This window comes from Eleutherodactylus coqui, chromosome 2, assembly GCF_035609145.1.
Source record: "Eleutherodactylus coqui strain aEleCoq1 chromosome 2, aEleCoq1.hap1, whole genome shotgun sequence".
Taxonomy (NCBI): domain Eukaryota; kingdom Metazoa; phylum Chordata; class Amphibia; order Anura; family Eleutherodactylidae; genus Eleutherodactylus; species Eleutherodactylus coqui.
The window spans coordinates 51,952,005-51,970,504 of NC_089838.1; the positions used below are offsets into that span (position 1 = coordinate 51,952,005).

At 51.6% G+C, this 18,500-nt stretch overlaps 1 protein-coding gene across 2 annotated transcripts in view; it reads right to left on the bottom strand.

Moving 5' to 3' along the window:
* Positions 1 to 684: 684 nt before the first annotated feature.
* Positions 685 to 18,500, bottom strand: part of WNT5B (Wnt family member 5B) — a 138,229-nt gene continuing 120,413 nt past the window's right edge. For both annotated transcript variants that reach the window (XM_066590944.1, XM_066590943.1), the window contains exon 5: positions 685 to 7,493. In XM_066590944.1, the coding sequence (XP_066447041.1) occupies positions 7,035 to 7,493 (459 nt within the window). In that variant the 3' untranslated portion in view covers positions 685 to 7,034. The remainder of the gene's footprint in view (positions 7,494 to 18,500) is intronic.

Sequence of the window (18,500 nt, forward strand, 5' to 3'; positions counted from 1 at the left end):
CTCTATGTATATCTGTGTTCAACACTGAGGGTTTTCCTAGCCCTATCACCCCCCACACATAAGCTATTTAAACAATGATTTATCACTACACAGAAATGACTTCAGCTAGGACAAGGTCTACGCCACATCAAGACCAGTAGAGGGTGGGCAGAGAGGCGGGGGATTCTATATGATCCGACAAATGAGAATCCTATATGTTACTGATGTAATCTGTTGCACGCCCATTGTATGTCTTTACAATAAAAGGGGCTGTCTGGGTGTTCCTGGACAGAGAGCCATTTTGGATATGAGATTGATAGCTTGTGTCTGATCTGCTCGATGATGTGTGCACACTATACAATTTGGAAGCTACAGAAATACCCCGAAGCCTGCTGGAGAAACCATAATCCAGCACAGTACGAGAGGCAGAACGTGTCCTCAGACTGTATTCACATGGACAATTTTGGTCCATTTAAAAAAAAAAAATTGTGTGATTCTCCCCCCTCCCCCCCATGACGGAATATTCTGCAACAGCATTACAGAATCCACAAGTCTTGCGGCAGAATTTTGCTGTATTTTGAATTCCGCATCAAAAGTAGCGTGCACTTTGGTGCTAAATATTCCGTCCCGTAAGAACACATCCTTAATTTCACTTTCTTGTGACACGCTTTAAAAACGGAGCACACTCACCTCGTGCAAGTGCAGGAATTTTTATTTTTTTAAAGTACACAAATTGCTGATTTTCGTTAGAAAGTCAGGAAAAATGGGACATTCTGCGTTTTTTGTTTTTTTTAACTCGGACTTCACACGAACAAAGAAACGCCAGTGTATCAGAGGCCGAAGAGACTTTCATTAGCATATGCTGGATTAAAGGAAGATTATCAGACTTCCAGCACTAACGGAAGCTGCATTAATAAAGGAGTAGAACCTTGTGCGTTATGAATAAAACCTCATTCACACAGGCGGATTCGGTCTGTTAAATACACAGCGTTTTTCTGCACACTCACTGCATTTTTTACACGCAAGAAAAAAAATGCAAGGATGAATTTGTCACTTTTTCATAGTCTCCTATAAATGCGCAAAAAAACGTATTTACAGCGTTTGTTAGTGCGCCCTAGACTTTAATGGGTGTTTTTAGCATGCAATACTTAGGTACCAAATTCTGCCAAGTGATTTAGGACTTATTCACATAGGTATATTTTGTGCGTCGTACGGACAGCATAGAACACTTGGTCTGTTCTGATGTGGAAAGGAAATAGGCAGCATGTCATATTTTGCTATGAGGCCCGCGTGTCACGCTGGATTAGAGGGGTATTCCCATCTCGGAGTGTTCTGGCATACCCACAGGATAGGTCTTGGCGGTGCTGCTACCCTCTCTAGCCCCAGCCACACTGATTGTGCTGGCACGGAGCAGCCAAGCACTCTACGCTGCGCCTTATCCATAACCACTCCAGGAATCAATGGAAGCTTTGCCGTTTCCGTACTAGGTGAGCTGTGACAATGGCGTAGCTCAGCGGTTTCGATGGTCCTGGCCACCTCATCAGTGGTGTTCCCAGCTCGGCCACGTTTGGAACGTCATAGAGTAAATCCGCACCCAAATCCATGTGTGGTCTCCAGTGCAGATGTCAGTTATTGCGATGTATGAAAGCTGCAGTTAAAACTAGTTGTATTTCCACAACATGTGGAGCGAGATATGGATGTGAGAATCTTTTTTTTTTTTCCAGCTGTGATTGGCATTTCACTGCCGAGACCCCCGATACCAGAAGTGGAGGTCCTGTGTACCAAGTCATCCTCACTGCAGGCTTACTGCACTGAATGGGGCTCTAGTCACACAAGAGTGCTGCTGCACCATTCGCTTGAGACAGCTGAGCGGCAAGCGCTCAGGTGTCTGTCAGCCTCATTATTTGGCGCAGCAGCTACAGGTGCTCAGCCAGCACTCCATGCATTTGAATGTCATTGTGGGGGTGAAGCGACCCCCACAGTGACAGAGGCAGACACAGGACCTCCGTTTTTGGAATCAGTAGAGGTCTCAAAAGTGGAACCCCCTCTGAGCAGCAAGTTGTTCTGGGAGTAGACTTGGTTAAACGAGGCGGATTTTCACCAGAATTTACATACCAATCCTGCACACGGAAATTCCGCGGCATTTACAGTAGCAGCAATGAGAGTTTAAAAATCTTTTCCACAAACGGCGGCAGTAATCGGCACAAAACCTATGCAGAAATTGACACGCAATGCAGAATTCAAATTTTGTAGCATGTCAATTGTGTAGCCGTTGCTGAATCCACCTCTTCCCAATGAGGAAGTGAATTCCGCAGCGAAATATGCAATAAAACTCGCTTCAAAATTTGCAGCAAATGCCGTAGGTTTTCCGCAGGCTTCGCACTGCTGATGCTCGACATTAGCCCCCGTGTGGACCCAGGCGGAAGGCTCCTTCAGACGACCGTTTTTGCACATGTAAAACTCAGACTAGAACTCACTGATTCCAACAGGTTCGTTACCATGAGCGTGTTTTGCGCACACAAGAAAAAAGTAGGACTTGCTCTATTTTCTTGCGTTTTGTGCAGCATAGGTCCCAGAGAATTCTAATACGCAATGGGAAGCAGGATACACTTCGCAAAATGCAAGGAAAAGAACACATCTGGACCTCGTTAGGCTAATTAGCTTCTTAATTCGCAGACAGGGTATTGCATGCCTGTGAACTGGCCCTGCGTGCGCAGAAAGTACAATACGATGGGCAAACATGCCAAATCAACCTCATCTAACCTTGTTCATGTGCAAATAGATATTTGCGCATACGGTTGTGTGAAGCCACCTGTAGAGCACGTTCACACGTAGCGCATTTTGGTGCCGAACAATGCCAAAATCTGCACCACTGGATGCTGAATTTGACGTAGTTGATTTCACCCTCACAAATGAAGGGATGGCAGCTGCTGTGGATCCCGCACAGATTCCACTACATGTGATCGCTCCCTAAAGGGAACCTGCGCCTCGGAAAACCACCATGAATGCAGCTATGGTGCTGATTATGAAGGTGACGGGGAGCCGGGGGTATTTTCACATTTACTCACTCCAACACTGTCACCCCGGCTCGTCCCCAGGGAAGTCCATGCGTGGTCTGCATACTTCAGCCCACAGAAAGTTGAAATCTGCTGCGGCTTTAGATACAGATTTTCCACCATGTGTGAACATACCCCAATGATGCGTTCTCACGCCACGTATTGTGGCGCAGATTTAATCACTTACGTTGGAATTCAATTGAAAAAGTGTAAAATCTGCTGCAGACCTGCATGTAAATCTGACAAAATCCACAGCAAATCAGAGACATGTGAACGCACGCTTAGGTTACCTACACACGGGCGAGCACAATAACCGGTCCGAGAAACTCAGATCAATATTATGCTTATGAGCCTGTGACTGTGCAAAAATATACACAACATGCTCTATTTTTTTGTGCACCATAGTCCCGGGCCGATGTGAACGGTCCAGCAGTGCAGAAAAGTACATGCCGATAGATGTGCGATAGAGCTCCCTACAGAGCGCAATTACGTCACGCTATCGCGAGCGTATCTACGCTTGTCTGCACGAGCCCTAAGGGTGTTTTTACACAGAGGTTTTGTGGAAGATTATGCCAAAGGAATGGGGAATATAAAGCAAAGCAAACAGCACGCCAAAGATTGCAGTGCAGCCCTGCGACCTTGCAATCCAAGTCAATGTGGTCGTGTTGTTTGGAACCAGCACAAACGTGTGTTCACACGACAAAATCAATCTTAAGTGGATAACCTCGGCAGATATTAGTTCACTTTCTGCCACAAGTGTTCTTACTGGCGTCTGCAGATCCGCCCGTGGATTAGCCCCGTCTCGCTACATGTAAACACGCCATAAAGGGAAGCCAAGTGAAGACATTTCCGGTATAGGTGGTTTCTCCCACCCCTTCACCACCACCAACTTCCTGATTTGTGAGATAAGAACCAATCAGCACAGGATGAGGACACTGCGGGTCGTGTTTTTTTTTTTCCGTGGTACAAGTCATATGTTAAAAATATCGTCAAACATACAAAGCAAAGAGATGATCTATACAAAAACTGGGGGTCTTTCTCCACCACACAAGGCGTCCGATTCTAGTTACACGTTGTTGCCCTGTGGTGCAGTCTAGTTCTCTCCTGTACCCAAAAATATAGGTTTCTATCAAAAATAAAACCAAAAAGAAAAATAAATAGAAATAGAAAAAAACAAAATTACAAATTAAGAAAAATTTGGTGGTTTAAAGTTAACCCCTGAATTACTAGGGTAGCAGTAAAGAGGTTAAACATCATCCGCCTCATAACAAGGGACATCCAGAAATATCACTCTGCCAGTCACAAGAATTTTACATAGACTTCAAGGATGTTGCTGAAATGGATATTTTTGGAAAGGCTTTTACTACAATCTTGGCCGCTAGAGGGCAGTATTGTAGCAGGATGTACGCAGGCAAAAACTGCAACTGACCTTATATGTAAAGCCAATAGGAATCTAAAGAGAAAAGAAATTCTGAAATTCAACATTCGGCACCAAACAAAAAAAAGCTTCCAGTAAATCCAATTTCCTGCTTCATCCTCTCCGATCCTGGGAAAGCTGGGTGACAACTTGATGACTGCAAAAGATCGTGGACCCTCTTTTGTCCCAGCCTCCCGAGTGATAGATCCGCTTTCTTATGCTGGGTCAACATGGGACTGATTTGCTGCAGAAAGTCCATTTGGTGCAAGTTTTATCACACATTTTTGTGCGCAATTCACCCCCTTTGAGAAGCGGCTTCTGCAGCGGGAACGGCAATAAAATGAACATGTTGTGGAATTTAATTTTTTTACTCAAGTTTTGTGCAGATTTTTCTGCAGCTTGCAGGCAGGATTTTCAAAGTCTCATCCATTTTGCTGCAATTGTAAATGAAGCTGAATTTCCGTGTGGAGGGTCTGCATGGAAATTCTGCAGCGAACCCACCCTGTGCAGACCCAGCCTTAGAGTAAGTCTGCCATCATTGCTTAAAGGGATAGTGCCAAGTTATAAAGTTACCCTCTATTCAGAGGACACGGGGAATAACTATGATTTATAGGGGTCCGACCGCTGGGACCTCCTCCAAGTCCAAAATAGGGGTCTGGTTACCGATCCACAAGTAAATGGAGTGGAGGTCGTACATGCGCACAGCTGTTCTCTTCACTTCAAATGACTGTGCAAGAGACTGCCGGAACGCTTGACTCTGTAACCTCCTGTGCCATCAGTGGCGGCGCACCTGTACAACCTCTGCTCCATTTAGTCGAGGACCGGCTGCACACCAGTTCTCGGGATCTGTCGGACCCCCGCTGATCAAAAAGTTATGCCTTGCCCTTTTGGCACAACCCCTTTAAGACTAACAGACCGTCGTGTTCTGGTCGCATTCATGTACCCATAACACGGATGTGTCCCATCCTGACCGCGAGTCTCCTGACCCGGCCGCCGAGCATTACAGATTGCTATGATGCTGGGGGTTCAGGTCGGGATACCGCAGTTAGGCCGGAACACTCACTCATACGGACGCATAAATGCTGGTAAAAGATGGTGGCGTTCACACCACTGATTCCGCCTCTAAAGACCACCGCAGAAATTCACAGCCATGTACATGTACACCCACAGAGCGGCAGGCGGATTTAGGTTTGAAATTCCTGATGTAGAATTGGTGTTAAAGTGACTTGTCACTCTTTCCCAACACGCAAAATATGCAGATTAGATCTGAATGGCTTGATGGGCGGTTCACCAGCTTGTACTGGTCCAGGATCCGCGACTTGATCCTCCAGCACCCCCACACCTTATTGAATGACCAATGTCTCCAGCCTCTGTTTGCACTGAACATCTGTGGCTAAGGGTGAGTTTGTGTGGCGCAACAGCGGCTGGAGAAGTCAGTCATGGGGTTTTGGAAAAGTAAGACTAGTGCAAGCAGTGCAGCGCCATCATATGTGCCAATGTGCACATTAGGTAAAAGCAACGATTTTGGGGGCGCAATGCACAAACACAAAATTAGGTACATTTATACTGGTCTTCAGATCGCCCATCAACACCTGGGACTGGTTTAGGGCAACATTTAAAGGGATACTCCAGTAATCAAGTCACTCCCTATCCACACTAACAATCATCCAGGGACCTTCGGGACCCCCAGTTATCAAGCAGCTGAGCACTGCAGAGGAACAGCACTCGGCTATCTCCCTCACCCCCATAGAGCTACAGCACACATCTTTGGCCCCTCCTTCATTTAAACAGGGGACACAGAGCGCCGCTCTGATGATCATTGGGGGTCCGTCCGATCTATCACCAACAAGCTATTAGATAGAGGATAACTTGATATTCCTGAAATACCCCTTCAGGAGCAGGCAGATTTGCAGCACAAGATCCTGGCTGATGCGCTGTGTGACACCCTTATCGACAGCCATATTGGTTGTCACCCAAATTTCCCAAGACTAGGTAAAATAATGTCCAGGGAATACTCCTTATAGTGAGCCATGCCAGGCAGAGTACCCTGGGCAGATGCCCCTCAACCATTGACTACAGGGATACCAAGAACTTGATTGTACAGGCGGAGGAATGACAAGTGTGACAGTCTGCAACGGTCAGACTTGCGATGCAGAGACAGGAATCAGTCTTGCTGTACAGTTTCTACAGCCAGTTCCTGGAGAATCAGTCCCGAGGTGCTGCTGCTCCTTTAAGGATTCCTTCCGTTAAAAGTCACACAAACAATGTCGTACCAAAAGTGCCGGCAAAGGCTTTTCAACATGGCCGCCCTCACATCTTCCTTTGCCAATCCAGTCACGGACTAGAGTCCATCTGACGCGTTTCTTAAGTTATCCCCACCCCCCCAATGCAGTCCGTCCCTGGCGGTCAGTTCCTTTATACACATATAAAAATATATATCTACATATATAGATTTCATTTTATATCCTATACATATATATTTCTGCCTCCCTTCTTGTGCCCGGGGAAAGAGGCGCTGGGTGCACGGTGAAGGGGTGCAGGTGTGTATATGGAGGTGGCGGCGGGACGCAACAGGACGCTGTTTACTTGCACACATATTGGTCCACGATTTCTGTGCACTTTTTGCATTTGACGAAGCAGCACCAGTGGAATTTGCAGTGACAGCGCTCCACCTGCACCGTCTTGAACTGGTCGTAACCGCGTCCACAGCACATGAGCTCGCAGCCGTCCATCCCCTCCGAGGTTTTGTTGCACAACCGTCCCTGCGTGCCCAGGGAGCCCGTGGTCTCGTTACGGAGGCAGTAATCCGGGCTGGGATCCAGGTACACCAGGTCCTCTGCCGTAGGGGCGTTAAAGCGCTGGTTTACTTGCTCCAGTTTGCTGCGACGGTTGAGTCTCATGGCGGCCGCACTGTCATACTTTTCCTTCAGATACTCGCCCACCTTGCGGAAGTCGGCCAACTGCAGCCAGCATGTTTTTAAGCTGCACGAACCAGAGACCCCGTGACATTTGCATGCGACGTCAGCAAGTTTATAGACAGCCTAGAAAAGAAGAAAGGAGAAGAGTGGATCAACGCAAAACATGGAAAGGCAGTTCTGTAACAGGTTTGGTCGTTTTATGGAAATTATCCCCGTGACCCCGGGGTGTAGCATAAAAATGACATCAATGGCAGCTGAATGCAAAGCTGGCGCTACAACTAACATGTCCAAATGTACAACTCGCCGTTCCTTAGCTCAGATGGTCTGTAACAGCAGACGACCAGATCCAGCGTCTAAGAAGCAAAAAACGCAAAACTTGCATCACTGAGCAACGAAAAAAACATTTCCTGGTCAGATGGATCCAAATTTCTTTTGCTCGGTGCTGATAGGTCAGATTTTGGCGCAAGCAGCATAAATTCATGACCCCTTCCTGTCAGCTGGCAGAACACGTCAGCACCACCATCTAATCTGCAGCAACTACAAGAAGCTTCCTGTCTACAGGGGCCGATATTCCTGCAGAACGATTTCATCATCCAGTGGAATCTATACCATGATGAATTGCTGCGGATGTAAAGGACAAAGGAGTCCAACAAGCTACTAGGTGGGGGGCTAATAAAGGGCCGTTCCGTACATAATGAATTGGCGTATTCAGAAATCACTGAACGAAAAGCAAAACCGAGAAGTCCTCGTTCTACGCAGTGACTGGTATCACCCAGCAGGTGGTGCTATACCTCAAACATCCTGCAGAGTATAGTCACCGTATGTGGTGTGTGTGTATATAGGGCAGGGCAGGTGCTACAACATCTGCATGACAGCAAGCAGAGAGCTTAAAAGCTGTTGAATTGAAACAAAGTTTATTAGAAAGCTGCAGCACTTGGAACATGTGGAGACAGAGACACAAAGGCGGCAGCAAAAACATTTTTCAAAAAAAATGGCAGATCTTCCTCCAGTCACACCACACTAACCAAGAAATTAGAAAGATAGTGACGCCCTTTCAGTATACAACCTGGTACCTAATAGAGGAGGCTAGAGACTCTCTGGGAAGGCTGAAAATAAACAGAGAGCAGGATAACGAGACAGACCAGAATGGAACATGAGACATAGGATAGGGTCTGGACAAGGACAGTAGGAGGGGAAGAGAGGAGGACAGAAATATTGAAAGTACCCCCTTCTGGTTATTTCCTTTTACATTTTATTATGTTTTATTTTTGTTTAATTTGAAACTCACAGATTTATACAAAAATAATGGGAGGATTGAAAATACCGAGAAAGCTTTGGCAGGAAAGAGGTACAGGAGATCAATATGTTTGATATATCATTGTATCTTTCCAAGATGATTTTGTTTCTGTATTATTTTATTAAGATTATTTCTCTTTTTTGAATTGTAATGGAAAATATTTGCAAAAATTTAAAATAAAAAAAGATGTTTGGAAGAAAGAAAAAAAAAAGAAAGCTGCAGAACTTTCCGTCACGCAGTGATTCCACTTCTGGCAATTCAGAATTCAATGGGGAATATTTGCAGCATTTCAGTTACATTTTTTGTGTTCGGCTCTGCTGCTGCCGCTGTTCAAAGAGACTTCTCAGTATTACCATATTAAAAAGGACCATTTCCTTGTGTAGGAACTTGGCAATTAGGTCCACCGCAGGGGGTCTTAGATCTCGGACCCAGGGGGTGCAGACCGGCCTGGGGTCAGCTCATAGGACACAATGGGCCAAGACAACCTATAAGGTGCAGGAGGCTAAAGCCAAGCGGCCATTGAGCTCAGGGGAAGTTCAGAAAGCATTTTCACCTTTGCTAACTCCCCCCACCCCTTTCAATCATCAAGTTATTGTACCTGGTTCTGGGAAAGTTGATGATCCTCAGTCTAGTTATGAATGGGGATGTAGAACTGGACCAATGTGCTGCAGAAGGTACTCCAACCCTGCTGGCTCCAGTGTAGGACAGTTTGGGGGTCGTGTTTGAGACCCTTTTCCATTAATCAAATCAGAGACCAGCCATTACAAAGAGCAGTCAGTGCTTCAGAGTATCATTCATCTCAATGCTCCCTATAATGGAAGGGAAAACTACACAGAGTGGCCACTTTATTAGAGATCCCCATCTAGTGGCGCATTGAACTCTTTTGGCCTTCAGAGGCACAGAAATTCGTCATGGTGTAGATCCCACCACGTGATGAAATGATTCTGCGGGAATATTGGCCCCTGCAGACAGGAAGCGTCTTGTAGTTGCTGCAGATTAGATGGAGGTGCTGACATGTTCTGATCAGCTCACAGGAAGGGGTCAGCAATTCATGCTGCTTGTGTCAAATCCTGACCTCCCATCAGCATGGTGCAGCAGAAATCTGGATCCATCTGACCAGGAGATGTTTTTCCGCTGCTCAGTGATACAAGTTTTGCACTCTCCTGCCCTGCTGGAATCTCACCTTTCTGGTGCTGGAACTAGTCATTTGCTGTTCTATTGCATCCATGCTAAGGACCGGCGAATTGTGCACTTGGACGTCTTAGTTGGAGCCCTAGTGTTGTATTCGGCTGACTGTGCAGCACCTTTTGGTCAGAATGATTCCGGACATCCTCCTCTGACCCCTTTCAGTGAGGAGATTTTGAGGAGATCTTTCCGTCCACTGAATCCCCTTTCGTGGATGTTTTTCTCGATCATGCCATTCTCTGTATACTCTCCCACTATTATACGTGAACCCCCCCCATAGTCGGCAGTGAGGCCCCTGCTAGTGTAGCACCGATGACCCCGGCCTCTTTGGAGGTCACTCAGACCGCTGGATATTCCCATCCAATGTGGATTCACACCGAAACTGATCCACGGAAAACTTGTCACATGATTTTATGCCGCACTCTAGAGTCATGGAGAGAATTTTCAAACACGGAAACGCCAATCACGAGAAAACAAGGGGCTCTAATAGAAGGGCCATTTGTATAGCAGATTGCTGGTGGTCCCAGAAATCAGCCAATGCCAGGGGTCCTGCACCCTACTGAGGTGGACCTCCACTTTAAAAACACTGTATGTCACTCTGTAAGGGATGAGGATATACAGAGATACTTTTTGACTTTGGTCGCATTCTGTCCTTTTGAACTTGGTATCGCTTGGTGGCTACTTGAGTTCCTGAAAGTCAAACAGAGGGGGCAGCGAGGAGTCCCAGGTAAGACAAACAGGGAGGGGGAGGAACATAAATGGGGGTCCACATTTAATGGCAGGGGGAGGAGAGCAGTTGAAAAGAAAGGAAGTGCTAGAACAACAGAGCAGGACATAAAGGGGGCCATAAAGTCAGGAGGAGGTGGGATGGGAATAACCAACAGATGTACTGTGGAGGTGCGATGATCTGCAGCTTTTATTACTGGAGGGGGTGTAGTTGCAGCAGGTTTATGGCCAGGGCATATATGGGGTGGGGGTGCTGACATTCCTGACCTACAGACTACATAAGGATTCTACTGGGCTTCGCTCACTTCCCCTTATAAATAAAGCTTAAAGTTCTGCAACTCTAGTAGACTTTGTGTTTCAAAGCTATATTTTCAAGATCTCTGTGTACAGTCAGTGATCGGTGAAATTCTGGGTTATATCAAGAGGCTGGAAAAAAATAATTTGTCCTGACCCAATACTTCTCACAGCTGAGGATTTGTTACATTGTATACCTTATAGACAATCTGCTGTGCGTGGAAAACACTAGCAGTCTGTTTAGCTTGCAGGGGACACTTTAGGCTGGAACCAGTCTTATCCAGTTCTAGACAATCCTTTTCTGTCTGAGTTAAGGACACCCCTATCAAGGAGCCCCCCATGCATTAAAACAAATCAGCAGTTAGTCCCCCACCACTGGCTCCGGTGTGACATCCCGTAAACCGGCTGTAGCAGCCAATGACAGCTCTCCGCCATGCTCGCTGAGCACTGTCATTGGCTGCTGCAGCTTGTTTGTGGACAGGGAGACCAGAGCTGACGGTGGAGCAGTAAGCAACTGCTTACTTTTTATTTTAAAGCATGGGGGGGACCTGTTTGCAGGGGTCTCCTTAACTTGCGCAACCCCTTTAAGAGTTTTTCAGGTGACCGAAACTTGAGTGAAAAATACACACGTGAATAAACCAGTTGAAATCAATGGGTTCTGCTTACTCCATATTCTGCACGTAGTACAAATGCACCCACATCAATAAGCCCTTACACATTTCCTACCAACTGCCCTTTCGATCACAACGCTTCCTTTAAAGTGACCCGCAACATTGGGCATTGTCCAGGTGAAGTCCCCAGTACTAGAGCACTGCTGCCCATATGACGTGTGCCGCCATCATACAACATGACGTCACTAGAGCCGCCGGGCCGCAGACATTAGATCACCGCAGCCCAATCCTGCCGCCATCATCTGCACTGAACGACAAGTGGAGTACAGGTGTATTTATGCGCGTAGAATAGAGGTGAGCCCCCAAGCCAAGGACCTTCTATGCTGCAAGTTCGGGATACTCATCTGTATTACACGTGTAAACTGGCCTGAGTGTAACATTGTGTCCTGCTGGGGGTCCCGAACGTTTGCAGGGGTGCCCCCCTTATGTTGTGTCAGCTGAATGCCTTTTGTTTGCCAGCAGCTGAATCCACTGATGTGAGTAGTCGGGTAATGGTGGGACGTAACCGCCCACAGGTGGCGATCTATCACCTGCTGCGGGGTGGGGGTGGGGAAAAGAAATGTCTATGTACAGGCTACTATATGTTATAGTATATGGGGGTCCCCATTCTAGGACCCTAGAGCAGGTGCTTACTGTGCAGGATTCACTGATGTGAAAAATTCTCCAACTTTCCACATGGACTTTAGGTTTCCGTTCCACACCCTTTTCCAAAGCTCTGCTTCCATTTCAGTAACGGAGAACATTCTTCGCTTCAATCTAGAGATTGAAAACCTGCAAAGAACCAACACTTCTCACAGCTGAAGGTTTGTTACAATTGTATCCAGACTAGACAATACTCTGAGATTAGTAGACTGCTACATTGTTACAAATGCTCAAGATCGGAGAGTTGTGCAGATGTCTTTACTTCATAGAGAATCGTCCAGACTGGATACAATTCTAACAAACCCTCAGGTGTGAATTTGTTAGCTCAGCCTCTGTATACAGACTAGAATCTTATTCTTGCACAGCAAGCAGAGATCTTGGAAATAGTAATGAACTGAAACAAAAAGTTCCTTGCAAAGTTGCAAAACTTAATTATACTCCATGTGACAAAAGTATTTGCCCCCCGGCAATCCTGTGCTGTCAGGTGATGTTTGAGCATTAGGTATAAAAAGAAGAGGATCTTGCAGGAGACAAACCATCAGATGCCCCTAGGCGTAGAGCTGACCACGGGGTCCAGTGGGGGGCAATGTCACCAGGTGTAGAGCTGACAACGGGGTCTGTCAGTGGGATGTCACCAGGCGTACAGCTCACAACGGGATCTGGCGGTGGGATGTCACCAGGCGTACAGCTCCCAACAGGGTCTGGTGGGGTGGGGCGGTGGGATGTCACTAGGCGTACAGCTCCCAACAGGGTCGGGGTGGGGGGGAGGAATGTGACCAGGCGTAGAGCTCCCAACAGGGACTGGTGGGGTGAGGAATGTGACCAGGCGTAGAGCTCCCAACAGGGTCTGGTGGGGTGGGGGGGAGGAATGTGACCAGGCGTAGAGCTCCCAACAGGGTCTGGAGGGGTGGGGGGAGGAATGTGACCAGGCGTAGAGCTCCCAACAGGGTCTGGTGGGGTGGGGGGAGGAATGTGACAAGGCGTAGAGCTCCCAACAGGGACTGGTTTGGGTGGGGGGGAGGAATGTGACCAGGCGTAGAGCTCCCAACAGGGTCTGGTGGGGTGGGGGGGGAGGAATGTGACCAGGCGTAGAGCTCCCAACAGGGTCTGGTGGGGTTAGGGGAGGAATGTGACCAGGCGTAGAGCTCCCAACAGGGTCTGGTGGGGTGGGGGGAGGAATGTGACCAGGCGTAGAGCTCCCAACAGGGTCTGGAGGGGTGGGGGGAGGAATGTGACCAGGCGTAGAGCTCCCAACAGGGTCTGGTGGGGTGGGGGGAGGAATGTGACCAGGCGTAGAGCTCCCAACAGGGTCTGGTGGGGTGGGGGGAGGAATGTGACAAGGCGTAGAGCTCCCAACAGGGTCTGGTGGGGGGAGGAATGTGACAAGGCGTAGAGCTCCCAACAGGGTCTGGTGGGGTGGGGGGGAGGAATGTGACCAGGCGTAGAGCTCCCAACAGGGTCTGGTGGGGTGGGGGGAGGAATGTGACCAGGCGTAGAGCTCCCAACAGGGTCTGGTGGGGTGGGGGGGAGGAATGTGATCAGGCGTAGAGCTCCCAACAGGGTCTGGTGGGGTGGGGGGAGGAATGTGACCAGGCGTAGAGCTCCCAACAGGGTCTCTTGGGGTGGGGGGAGGAATGTCACCAGGCGGAGAGCTCCCAACAGGGTCTGGTGGGGGAGGCGTGGGTGTCACCAGGCGTAGAGCTCCCAACAGGGTCTGGGGGTGGTGGGGATGTCACCAGGCGTAGAGCTCCCAACAGGGTCTGGGGGTGGTGGGGATGTCACCAGGCGTAGAGCTCCCAACAGGGTCTGGGGGTGGTGGGGATGTCACCAGGCGTAGAGCTCCCAACAGGGTCTGGTGGTGGTGGGGATATCACCAGGCGTAGAGCTCCCAACAGGGTCTGGTGGTGGTGGTGGGGATGTCACCAGGCGTAGAGCTCCCAACAGGGTCTGGTGGGGTGGGGGGAGGAATGTGACCAGGCATAGAGCTCCCAACAGGGTCTCTTGGGGTGGGGGGAGGAATGTCACCAGGCGGAGAGCTCCCAACAGGGTCTGGTGGGGGAGGGGTGGGTGTCACCAGGCGTAGAGCTCCCAACAGGGTCTGGGGGTGGTGGGGATGTCACCAGGCGTAGAGCTCCCAACAGGGTCTGGGGGTGGTGGGGATGTCACCAGGCGTAGAGCTCCCAACAGGGTCTGGGGGTGGTGGGGATGTCACCAGGCGTAGAGCTCCCAACAGGGTCTGGTGGTGGTGGGGATATCACCAGGCGTAGAGCTGCCAACAGGGTCTGGTGGTGGTGGTGGTGGTGGGGATGTCACCAGGCGTAGAGCTCCCAACAGGGTCTGGTGGTGGTGGGGATGACACCAGGCGTAGAGCTCCCAACAGGGTCTGGTGGTGGTGGGGATGTCACCAGGCGTAGAGCTCCCAACAGGGTCTGGTGGTGGTGGGGATGTCACCAGGCGTAGAGCTCCCAACAGGGTCTGGTGGTGGTGGGGATGTCACCAGGCGTAGAGCTCCCAACAGGGTCTGGTGGTGGTGGGGATGTCACCAGGCGTAGAGCTCCCAACAGGGTCTGGTGGTGGTGGGGATGTCACCAGGCGTAGAGCTCCCAACAGGGTCTGGTGGGGGGATGTCACCAGGCGTAGAGCTCCCAACAGGGTCTGGTGGGGGGATGTCACCAGGCGTAGAGCTCCCAACAGGGTCTGGTGGGGGGATGTCACCAGGCGTAGAGCTCCCAACAGGGTCTGGTGGGGCGATGTCACCAGGCGTAGAGCTCCCAACAGGGTCTGGTGGGGCGATGTCACCAGGCGTAGAGCTCCCAACAGGGTCTGGTGGTGTGGAGGGGATGTCACCAGGCGTAGAGCTCCAAACAGGGTCTGGTGGGGGGGGGGGGGGGGAATTTAACCAGGCGTAGAGCTAACAACGGGGTCTGGTGGGAGGGGGATGTCACCAGGCGTGGGGCTCCCAAAAGGGTCTGGTGGGGGGATGTCGCCAGGCGTAGAGCTCCCAACAGGGTCTGGTGGGGTGGGGGTGGGGTGAGAGGTCACCAGGCGTAGAGCTCCCAACAGGGTCTCATGGGAGGGCAATATCACCAGGCGTAGAGCTCCCAACGGGTCTGGTGGTGTGGGGGGAGGAATGTGACCAGGCGTAGAGCTCCCAACAGGGTCTGGTGGGGTGGGGGGAGGAATGTGACCAGGCGTAGAGCTCCCAACAGGGTCTGGTAAGGTGGGGGGAGGAATCTGACCAGGCGTACAGCTCCCAACAGGGTCTGGTAAGGTGGGGGGAGGAATCTGACCAGGCGTACAGCTCCCAACAGGGTCTGGAGGGGTGCGGGGAGGAATGTGACCAGGCGTAGAGCTCCCAACAGGGTCTGGTGGGGTGGGGGGAGGAAAGTAACCAGGCGTAGAGCTCCCAACAGGGTATGGTGAAGGGGGGGGGGGGAGGAATGTAACCAGGCGTAGAGCTCCCAACAGGGTATGGTGAAGGGGGGGGGGGGGGAGGAATGTAACCAGGCGTAGAGCTCCCAACAGGGTCTGGTGGGGTGGGGGGAGGAATGTAACAAGGCGCAGAGCTTACAACAGGGTCTGGTGGGGTGGAGGGAGGAATGTGACCAGGCGTACAGCTCCCAACAAGGTCTGGTGGGGTGGAGGGAGGAATGTGACCAGGCGTAGAGCTCCCAACAAGGTCTGGTGGGGTGGGGGGAGGAATGTGACCAGGCGTAGAGCTCCCAACAGGGTCTGGTGGGGTGGGGGGGAGGAATGTGACCAGGCGTAGAGCTCCCAACAGGGTCTGGTGGGGTGGGGGGGGAGGAATGTGACCAGGCGTAGAGCTCCCAACAGGGTCTGGTGGTGTGGGGGATGTCACCAGACGTAGGGCTCGCAACGAGGTCTAGAGGTGGGATGTCACAAGGCAGAGAACTCCCAACAGGGTCTCGTGGGAGGGGGATGTCACCAGGCGTAGAGCTCACAACGGGATCTGGCGGTGGGATGTCACCAGGCGTAGAGCTCACAACAGTGTCTGGTGGTGGTGGGGATGTCACCAGGCGTAGAGCTCCCAACAGGGTCTGGTGGGGGGATGTCACCAGGCGTAGAGCTCCCAACAGGGTCTGGTGGGGGGATGTCACCAGGCGTAGAGCTCCCAACGGGGTCTGGTGGGAGGGGGATATCACCAGGCGTAGAGCTCCCAAAAGGGTCTGGTGGTGGTGGTGGGGGTGTCACCAGGCGTAGAGCTCGCAACAGGGTCTGGGGCAGGGGGGGGATGTCACCAGGCGTAGAACTCCCAACACGGTCTGATGGGAGGGGGCTATCACCAGGCGTAGAGCTCGCAACGGGATCTGGCGGTGAGATGTCACCAGGCGTAGAGCTCACAATGGGGTCTGGTGGGGGGGGGGGGGGAGGGATGTCATCAGGCATAGAGATGACAACGGGGTCTTGTGTGTGTGGGGGGGGGGGGATGTCACCAGGCATAGAGCTCCCAAAGGGGTCTTGTGGGGAGGGGGGGGATGTCACCAGGCGTAGAGCTCCCAACAGGGTCTGATGGGAGGGGATGTCACCAGGCGTAGAGCTCGCAACGAGGTCTAGCGGTGGGATGTCACCCGGCGTAGAGCTCCCAACAGGGTCTGGTGGGAGGGGGATGTCACCAGGCGTAGAGCTCACAGCGGGATCTGGCGGTGGGATGTCATCAGGCGTAGAGCTGACAACGGGGTCTTGTGGGGGGGGGGGGGGAATGTCACCAGACGTAGAGCTCCCAACAGGGTCTGATGGGAGGGGATGTCACCAGGCGTAGAGCTCACAACGAGGTCTAGCGGTGGGATGTCGCCAGGCGTAGGGCTGACAATGGGGTCTAGTGGGGGGGGGGGGGGTGTCACCAGGTGTAGAGTTTACAATGGGGTCTGGTGGGGGGGCGATGTCACCAGGCATAGAGCTCACAACGGAGTCTGATTTGAGGGGGATGTCACCAGGCGTAGAGCTGACAATGAGGTCTAGCGGTAGGATGTCACCAGGCGTACAGCTGACAACGGGGTCTGGCAGTGCGATGTCACCAGGTGTAGAGCTGACAACGGGGTCTGGTGGTGGTGGTGGGGGGGGCTGAAGGGATGTCACCAGGCGTAGAGCTCCCAACAGGGTCTGGTGGGAGGGGGATGTCACCAGGCGTAGAGCTCACAATGAGGTCTAGCGGTGGGATGTCGCCAGGCGTAGGGCTGACAACGGGGTCTAGCAGTGGGGTGTCACCAGGCGTAGAGCTGACAATGGGGTCTGGTGGGGGGGGGGGGGTCACCAGGTGTAGAGTTTACAACGGGGTCTGGTGGGGGGGCGATGTCACCAGGCATAGAGCTCACAACGGAGTCTGATTTGAGGGGGATGTCACCAGGCGTAGAGCTGACAATGAGGTCTAGCGGTAGGATGTCACCAGGCGTACAGCTGACAACGGGGTCTGGCAGTGCGATGTCACCAGGTGTAGAGCTGACAACGGGGTCTGGTGGTGGTGGTGGTGGGGGGGGGGGGGCTGAAGGGATGTCACCAGGCGTAGAGCTCCCAACAGGGTCTGGTGGGAGGGGGATGTCACCAGGCGTAGAGCTCACAATGAGGTCTAGCGGTGGGATGTCGCCAGGCGTAGGGCTGACAACGGGGTCTAGCAGTGGGGTGTCACCAGGCGTAGAGCTGACAATGGGGTCTGGTGGGGGGGGGGGGTGTCACCAGGTGTAGAGTTTACAACGGGGTCTGGTGGGGGGGCGATGTCACCAGGCATAGAGCTCACAACGGGGTCTGATTTGAGGGGGATGTCACCAGGCGTCGAGCTGACAATGAGGTCTAGCGGTAGGATGTCACCAGGTGTACAGCTGACAACGGAGTCTGGCAGTGGGATGTCACCAGGTGTAGAGCTGACAACGGGGTCTGGTGGTGGTGTGGTCTGAAGGGATGTCACCAGGTGTAGAGCTGACAACGGGGTCTGGGGGCGGGGGGGGGGGGGGGGGATCTGGCGGTGGGATGTCACCAGGCGTAGAGCTCACAATGGGGTCTGGTGGGGTGGGGGGGATGTCACCAGGCGTAGAGTTCCAAACAGGGTCTGGTGGTGGTGGTGGTGGGGGGGGGGGGGGGGGGGTGTCACCAGGCGTAGAACTCCCAACAGGGTCTGGTGGTGTTGGTGGTGGTGAGGGGGGTGTCACCAGGTGTAGAGCTGACAACGGGGTCTGGTGGTGGTGGTGGGGGGGGGGCTGAAGGGATGTCACCAGGCGTAGAGCTCCCAACAGGGTCTGGTGGGAGGGGGATGTCACCAGGCGTAGAGCTCACAACGGGATCTGGCGGTGGGATGTCACCAGG